This window comes from Cebus imitator, unplaced genomic scaffold, assembly GCF_001604975.1.
Source record: "Cebus imitator isolate Cc_AM_T3 unplaced genomic scaffold, Cebus_imitator-1.0 Scaffold475, whole genome shotgun sequence".
NCBI lineage: Eukaryota > Metazoa > Chordata > Mammalia > Primates > Cebidae > Cebus > Cebus imitator.
The window spans coordinates 60,603-69,717 of NW_016107790.1; the positions used below are offsets into that span (position 1 = coordinate 60,603).

Sequence of the window (9,115 nt, forward strand, 5' to 3'; positions counted from 1 at the left end):
ACTGCAACCTCCACCTCCCAGGTTCAAGTGATTCTCCTGCCTCAGCCTCTGGAGTAGCTGGGATTACAGGCACCCACCATCACGCCCGGCTAACTTTTGTGTTTTTAGTAGAGATGGAGTTTCACCTTGTTGGCCAGGCTGGTCTCGAACTCCTGATCTCAGGTGATCCACCCACCTTTGCCTCCCAAAGTGCTAGAATTACAGGCATGAGCCACCATGCCCAGCCTGTTTTTTCATTTTTAAGACACAGTCTGGTCAGGCATGGTGGCTCACGCCTGTAATCCCAGCACTTTGGGAGGCTGAGGCGGGTGGATCACAAGGTCAGGAGATTGAGACCATTCTGGCTAACATGGTGAAACCCTGTCTCTACTAAAAATACAAAAAATTAGCCAGATGTGGTGGCATGCACCTGTGGTCCCAGCTACTCGGGAGGCTGAGGCAAGAGAATCGCTTCAACCCGAGAGGTGGAGGCTGCAGTGAGCCGAGATCGCACCATTGCACTCCAGCCTGGGTGACAAGAGTGAAACTTCATCTCAAAAAAAATAAATAAATAAAAGACACAAAGACACGGTCTGGCTCTGTCACCCAGGCTGGAGTGCAGTGGCATGATCATGGCTCACTGTGCTCAAGTGATCCCACCTCAGCCTCCTCAGTAGCTGGGACTACAGGCATGTGCCACCATGCCTAGCTAATTGTGTGTGTGTGTGTGTGTGTGTGTGTGTGTGTGTGTGCGTAGAGATGGAGTTTTGCCATATTGCCCAGGCTAGTCTCAAACTCCTGAGCTCAAGCAACCTTGGCCTCCCAAAGTGCTACGATTACAGGTATGAGCCATGGTGCCCAGCCTCTTGCAGACTTTCAAAAGCCAATTCAGAATTACCGAATTAATCCACTTAATATAAAGTCATGATCAATTCACCTAACACGTTATTAAATCAATATGAATTCATTACCTTTCAAACAGTGGGTTTGCAATGTACCTTCTGGTTGCATCCTAATGTATTTACATTATTGGCTGGGTTCTGTCTGCTCATGTGCCTTTCAGGGGGAGGTTTCTCCCTGGCATCCATGACTTTGTGGCCTTGTGAGATCCAGGTTGACAGCTGAGCCAGAGGTGGATCACAGACAGCCTGGCAAGCTTTACCCTCCACTGACTCAGTTAAAGGTCATTTGGCTCAGCAAGACTGTGCCCTCCCGGCTGAGTAGAATCTCATCTCAGCCCTGAAACTGACCTCCATCTATACCTTCAGCTTCTCCAAACGCAGGAGGCGAGGTGGTGGGAAATCAGGAAGCCAGTGGGAATCCCAGGCTCTGTCTGGCTTCTGAGCTCTTTCCTCCTGGCCTGCTCCTCCCACTGCTCACCCGAGGTTCCCAGTGAAGCCTCCTCCCCTTTGATGTGCAGATCCATCTTCCGATCCTTTCTTGGAGGCTGGCAGTACATCAGAACTGCGTGTTCCTTTTTTTATTTAAAACTTGGCCTCCCGACACTTCACATTTCTAATGACCAATCGCGGAGCAGCAGAAAGAAAATCAGCACTACTGAACACTGCTCTCCCTTCAAAATGTTCGCCAAAAGGTCGGATTCTGCCTCTGATTAGCTGCGTTTCATAGAAGACTGAACAGCGATTGTCTGGAGGGAACAGGTCTGCTCAGGGACTATTTATTCATGAAGATATGCAGACACAAGCTTTAGCATTAGATCCCATGAAAGGGCTCTCTCACTACAGCCTCCTTGCAGCTCAGTCCTTAGCAAACCCGGGAACTGAATTCATGATCCGCTTAACTGAGTAGGGGGAGTGGAAGTCCACCTCTATTAGTACCCCACCGTATGCCATGCAGTAGGCTGCATACTTTACATTCAGGTTGTTTGACTCGTTAACAACTCAGAGGTTACCATCACCCCATTATACAGACAAGAAAACTGAGGTTCCTGGAGTAGGTTATCTGCCCTAGTCATTCAGTGCCAAGACTCAGACCCATGTCTGCCCATCTCAAAACCAGAGCTCCTTCCATTTCCACTCCCCGCAGAGCCCCGTGGCCCTCACGTCAGTCAGGACCTGGGCATCCAAGGACCACTTACTGTATGTGCTTTCCTTTATGGCAAATTCCTTGAGTGGGGCCCCAAATTCACAGGGCAGGCGGAGGGAGAGGACTTTCTTCTGCATTTTTGTAGACTTATGAACCAGGAAGATCTAGTGGAGAGAAAAGAAATACAAGCTTTAGGAAACATCCAGAATGGTGGAACCCAAGCATCTGATTTTCCTCACACCTGATGAATAGCAACCCTAAACTGCCTGGCTCCGTGCAGGAATCTCTCCCGTCATAGAAAGGGGTGCTCAGAGCCCAGGCTGCAGACACCTTTGTTGATTACTGGCTTGAAAAGAATCCTGCTTTCCCTCTGACAGAAGCTTCTCCATGGGGCTAAGAACTCCCCTGGTCTGCATAAGCATTTTCAGTTTGGTGACTGTTTTACTGCTGGAGTTACACTTTGCAGCTTCTGTCTTGTATGATGAGTCTAATATGAGTTACAGTCTCCAGACCCTGTCTTACATATCTTGTTGATAAGACCTAAATTCTAAACACAGGTAACATGGCTAAACCATAGGTGGTGAATTGGGAGTTCATTGGTTAATTCGGTTTATGAGGATATTTACAATAGAAATTTAAGTTTGTTTGCCAACAGTGAAAAAGCAGACATTGCTTTGTTTTTTTGTTTTCAAATTGCAATCTGAATTTCTAGCTCCTCTTGGAAAATGAGGTGATACAGCAAGACCAGGCAACAATCTAGTGGAGCTGAAGATGGCTGTTCCATTTGTTTGGGGGTGGATGCACTCTGAAGTTCACCCCAGTGAACATGGAGGCTGTTCATTTATTCCTGACTCAGTTCACATTCCACCAGTTCCCTCAAGATGCTAATGGTGTCTTTAGACAAGTGCTTAAAACAGTCCAATTCCTAGTGCTGATCTGAGGACACCATTCTGGCCCTCATCAGTGCAGAGGTAAGTATGCTGTGTACTGTTATGCAGGCCGTGCACTGCACAACTCCAGGAGGCACCATTCACCTAGCCTACAAATGAAGGGACTTTCTCTGGAGTGTGGCATGTGGCAGCCCAGCTGAGTCCTGGTTCTCTTCTGTGGTGCATGACCCTTCTCCAAGGATCTTGTTCTGTCTGTCATGTTTCTTTAGCTGCTTCTCTTTCCTCTGCACTTAAGCACCTTACTCTCTACCTCTCCCTACATTTCTACACCCTCTCATTTTGTTCCTACCTAATCTTTGCTCCTCTCTTTATGTCCAGTTAATAGCTCCTAAGATACCTTATTTGGGGGATGGGAAGATGGGTATGGGAATTGGGTGTCTGGTGAAGAATGAAACGGGAGACCTTTGAGATCTCTTTTCTCCTGGCACCACGGGGATGCGTCCATAGGATTCATCCAGCAGCAGGTTCTGGGAGTCGGTGTCTCTGGGACACCCTAAAGCTGAAGCACATGCTTCCTAAATAGCGTCCCGATGGGTAAGAGGCCAAAGCACTGCGGAGAGGCAGCTGTTGGTGGTTAGGAGAGGAAGTATCCCTCCCTGCTGCAGGTGGAGAGCTCCCTGGGACTTGGGGTTGAGCAGTACAACCACTAGGCCTTATTTTTTGGAGGACTGCAGCCTTACATTACATCAGGGGTTGGCAAAGTCTGGCCTGCAGACCAAATCCATCCCGCCATCTGTTCCTGAGTTGGACTGAAACGCAGCCATGCTCTGTCCTTTACACATTGTCTACGGCTGCTTTTGCATGACTATGGCATAGTGGAGTAGTTGTGACAGAGACTGTGTGGCCTGCAAAGGCAAAAATATTTACACTTTGCCCCTTTACAGAAAGAGTTGGTGGACCCCTATCTTAGACTGTAGAATCATTACGGAGACGCACCCCAAAAGCCCACTTCACTCACGCCACCGTGCCAGTCTCTCCAGTCCTCATCCTTCACACACTTTCAGCCACTTTCTTTTCTCTCTCTTCATTATTTTATTTTATTTTATTTTATTTTATTTTTGAGACAGAGTCTGGCTCTGTCGCCCAGGCTGAAGTGCAATGGTGCGGTCTCAGCTCACTGCAACCTCCACCTCCTGGGTTCAAGTGATTCTCCTGCCTCAGCCTCCAGAGTAGGTGGGGTTACAGGTGCATGCCACCACGCCTGGCTAATTTTTGTATTTTTAGTGGAGATGGGGTTTTGCCATGTTGGCCAGCTCGCTCTCAAACTCCTGACCTCAAGTGATCTGCTCACCGCGACCTCCCACAGTGCTGGGATTACAGGCCTGATCAACCACGCCTGGCCTCTCCCTTCCTCATGCTTGCCTGTCCTGGTCCACGTTACTCCTGTCCTGGCCCTGCCCTCAACCTGCCCAATCTCATCAGGCAGGTCCTGTGCGGGGATCAGGCAGGCGGATGGAGAGGACATGCCTGGCTTGTTTCTCAGGCAGGTCTCAGCAGGAGTGGACGTGCCCTACCCTGGGACGGGGAGCTGGGCAGGCCATTGCCTAGCTCTGCAGCAACTTCTGTCTTCAGAATTTTTTGCAGAAATGCAAGAGCAGACAATTCAACTGGCTGAAAGTGAGTCTTCACAGAAGGTGGGGAAATCCTGGTCCTATGGAGCAAAACTAGAGGCAGCAGCTCTGTGTTTTGGCCAAGGGATTCTCTGCAAAGATGGGAAAGCACCGTGCCACGTCCCCCTGAACATGTTCTAGCAGAGGTCTTAGTTCTGCCTGTTTCTGCCTGATTAGGAATAAAAAAAAAAGATTCACATGTTTTTTAACTCTGACTGCTAGGAAACTCAAAAATGTATTTGGTGCGCAATTCTTATGACATTACTCAGCCAGCTACAAAGAGGATTTTCTCCTTGCTTCTCCATCCTCTTGTTAGTCTCTATCTTGTGTTGTGTGTTAAGTCTTATTTTATCTGTGACTTACTGTATTTATCCTTTGGAAGCAGACACTGTACACATATGCTCTCTTTGTCGCCCAGGCTGGAGTGCAGTGTCACAATCTCTGCTCACTGCAACCTCCACTTCCTGTGTTCAAGTGATTCTCCTGCCTCAGCCTCCCGAGTAGCTGGGATTACAGGCGTGTGCCACCATACTGGGCTAATTTCTGTAATTTTAGTAGAGACGGGGTTTCACTGTGTTGCTCAGGCTGGTCTTGAACTCCTGGCCTCAAGTAATCCACCCGCTTTGGCCTCCTAAAGTGCTGGGATTACAGGCGTGAGCCACCACGCTTTTCTGAGGACCTTCCGCAAGTTGTGGAGTGGTGTGGATGGGACGGACAGTGGTCTTGGATGGACAGTAGCTGAGAAAACCAAATTAGACTTTGGTCCATGTGGAAGGCCCAGAGAAAAGAGGACTACAGAGCAGGCAAGTCTGCGGACACAGAACTTTTGAAGGCTGGGTCCCAGGTTGGATGGCTGGACCCTGGCCTTGCTCCCAGGCTCAGAAGGAGAAGAAGGCAGCAGAGGCCACCAAGGAGCCCAGACCCAGGCTCCTCCTCAGAGTTCAGGCTCAAGAGGTCAGACCCAAGCTTCTGGCCAGTGGCCCCTACTCAGATGCCCAGTTACTCTGCTGGGTCCTTGTGCCTCCTATGGTAATTGAGCAGATAGACAGAAAGACACATCATGAAGGGCTCTGTTCCTGGGCTCTGTTTCCAGAATTGCTCTGCATTGCAAACCAGTTACACATCAGGAAACGTGCTCCCTACAAGCTGGGAAGAACTTTCTGGAATTAACTTCAAGTGTTTTCTTTCGGCCGATGGCAGTCCTGCCTGCCTCGACCTGCTTCCCATGGCTCTGAGTCTTACCCCAGGAGGCTGGGCCTGCAGGACCTCTGCTGCCTCCTCCTCACTCAGACTCAGCTGCAGCCATATGGGGTGAGTGTGGAGGAGCCGGTCCAAGATGCTGAGCCTGTTGGAGAGGCTGTCATAGCCTGAGTCCCGGGTACAGGCCTTCACGTCCTCTTCCTCAGAATAGCCATCATCCTTGTGTCTTACCATGCTAGGAGAAAGAGAAGCGGCAGGGTCAGCTGGCGGCGGTACCATTTCCGTAACAAGGAGACCGTTCCCACAGGCTCATAGGCCAGAGTTGCCGCCCACATATCCCATCTTGTGATCGCCTCCTTAATGATCTTCTTTTCCAGATTGAAAGCTTTCTGAGGGCAGACACAATGTTTTATTTTACCCTATATCTCTAATAATAAAAAGAACACTTTTCCCTGGACAGACCTGACTTTCTATTCCTAACCCCATTTTCAAAAGGTTCTAAGCATCCTAAATGCCATTTATTCAGGCTTTGTCTTCCGACATAAAACGTTTTTCTTTTTTTTTTGAGATGGAGTCTTGCTTTGTTGCCCAGGCTGGAGTGCAGTGGCGCGATCTCGGCTCACTGCAACCTCCATCTCCTGGGTTCAAGGGCTTCTCCTGCCTCCTGAGTAGCTGGGATTACAGGTGCCTACCACAATGCCCAGATAGCTTTGTATTTTTAATAGAGACGGACTTTGACCATGTTGGCCAGGTTGTTCTTAAACTCCTGACCTCAGGTGATCTGCCCACTTTGGCCTCCCAAAGTGCTGGGATTACAGGCGTGAGCCACAGCACCTGGCCAGCATAAAGCATTTCTAACTTTGAGGACAGAACCTTAAATGCGAAATAGCATGGATGGTAACCATGAGTTCCTAATGCTCAGTAGCATTTCTCACAAGCACAAGCATGCCCAGCCTAAAGGCAAATGCACTCACACACATTTATTTTGTACCTGAATGATTGGATTGTATTTCTTCTCACGAATCTAAGCCTTTTTATTACTGACATTATTTATAATAAAACTTCACAGTGGAGTGATGCTGCGCTATTTGTAAAATCATGTCGACATTATTCATAACAGCTAAGAAGTGGAAACACCCAAATGTCTGTCAGTTGATGAGTGGATAAAGAAAATGTGGCGGAGATGGTGGCTCATGCCTGTAATCACAGCCCTTTGGGAGGCTGAGGCAAGCAGATCGCTTGAGCCCAGGAGTTTGAGGCCAGGCTGCACAACACGGTGAAATCCTGTTTCTACTAAAAATAAAAAAGTCAGCCGGGAGTGGTCATGTGCGCCTGTAGTCCCAGCTACTCGGGAGGCTGAGGTGAGAGGATCACTTGAGCCTGGGGAGGTTAAGGCTGCAGGGAATCATGATCCCACCACTGTACTCCGGCCTGGGCGACAGGCGTGAGACCCTGTCTCAAAAACAGAAGAAAAACAAAGTAATCTATCCTTCCAATGGAATATTATTCAGGCATAGACAGGAATGAAGCACTGATGCAGGCCACAACATGCATAAACTTCAAAAGCATTATGTTCAGTGTCAGGAGCCAGACACATAAGGTCACATGCTGAATAACTCTATTTACATGAAATCCCCAGAAGAGGCAAATCCATAGAGACACAAAGTAGATTGGTGGGTGCCGGAGAATGGGGGAGATAAATGAGGATGGGGAGTGATGGCAAACAGTACCAGGTTTCTTTCTGGGGCGATCGAAAACTTCCGGTTTTATAGTGATGATAATTGCACAATTTGCGAATGTACTAAAAACCCATGAAAGTATCGATACACGTTAAAAGGGTGAATTTTGTGGTATGTGAATTATATCTTACAGACCAGATCATATTGACATCCTTTTGGTTCCAATACTGGTTCTGTCAGGGAGTGTTTAATCCTCCGTTTACCAATGAGCAGACTGAGGCCTAAGAAGTGACTGAGCTGTCCTGGGTTACAATAGCCTTGAAGCAGCAGAGCTAGAAATCACACCTACTCTGCTATGTATCCAACATTGTGGGTACCAAGTCAGGTCAGGGACTCAAGTCAGTTTGTATGCATGTAGTGGCTGTTGTGTGCCAAGCCCTTTGCCCACATTCTCTCATTTGCTCCCCTCGACAGCCCTGAACCACAGGCACCATGACGCCAGTTTTACAGAGGACCAGGAGAGGCTCGGCTCAGGTCAGGATCTTACTCAAGGTCAAGCCACTGGTCAGAGGGAAGGGCTGACATTCCCATCCAAGGCAGCGTTGCTCTGGGGTCTCTCACCCTTTACCAAACTCAGAACTGACACTTTCCCTGGCTCTCAAGGAGCAGGTCATCAAGCCTTGTCCTGGGGCAGCCAAGGGACACCAGACCTGACCATTTGTGTCCAAACAAGCAGGTTTAGCTTGAGGTCCATATGGTCTTCAAACCTCTAAACTCAAAGGAACTCAACTATATGACCTAGAGAATGTCTCTAGCACTGAGAAGGATGGATAATGCAACTGAATGTAAGATGAGAGTTACGGAAAGGAAATTAAAGAAAGGAAGTATGATATTTCCACATGGACAACTCTACTCCTAAGAAGTGGGACTGAATTTAGAAGAAGCCAACCTATGCTGATCATTTTTGGGTATTGAAGACTCAATAATAATACCCAGTGTTAGCACGTGGACTGGGCAGAGACCACATTCTAACTTCTCCCCTCACCTTCGTGACTTTCTGCACGTCTAAGGACTGTCACTCATTCGTTCAATGTTCATCTTTGTATTTCTTCTCAAATATGTGAAAGCTGTCCTCAACTTCTGCTACAAGTTTCCAGGTAGGAGACTGTGCCAAAAGAATAGTTTCTCCTTCTGCAAATGCCAGAAGGCCCTGCAGGTATTGTGAAGTGAATATCTGCAGTTAACAAAACATACTTTTCAAAGTGAAGCTGGTGTTAAAATTCCTTTGATAGAAGGTAAAAGAGCCAGCTTTAGACAAGTGATTCTCAGCCCTGGCTGCTGATAAAAATCACCTAAAAAAGCCAGGCGCCATGGTTAATGCCTGTAATCCCAGCACTTTGGGAGGCCAAGGCAGGCAGATTACCTGAGACCAGGAGTTCGAGACCAGCCTGGCCAACATGGTGAAACCCTGTCTCTACCAAAATACAGAAAGTAGCCAGGTGTGGTGGCAGGCACCTGTAGTCCCAGCTACTTGAGAGGCTGGGGTGGGAGACTCACTTGAACTTGGGAGGCGAAGGTTGCAGTGAGTGGAGATCGTGCCACTGCACTCCAGCCTGGGCCACAGAGCAAGACCCTGTCTCAAAGCCAAAAA

The 9,115-nt window shown here is 48.3% G+C and overlaps 1 protein-coding gene across 4 annotated transcripts in view; it reads right to left on the minus strand.

Moving 5' to 3' along the window:
- RIN2 (Ras and Rab interactor 2) overlaps window positions 1-9,115 on the minus strand; it is a 123,246-nt gene that overhangs the window by 46,038 nt on the left and 68,093 nt on the right. For all 4 annotated transcript variants that reach the window (XM_017512654.2, XM_017512658.2, XM_017512662.2 and 1 more), the window contains 2 exons: window positions 5,828-6,020; window positions 2,078-2,189 (listed from right to left, as the gene is read on the minus strand). In XM_017512654.2, the coding sequence (XP_017368143.1) occupies window positions 2,078-2,189; window positions 5,828-6,020 (305 nt within the window). The remainder of the gene's footprint in view (window positions 1-2,077; window positions 2,190-5,827; window positions 6,021-9,115) is intronic.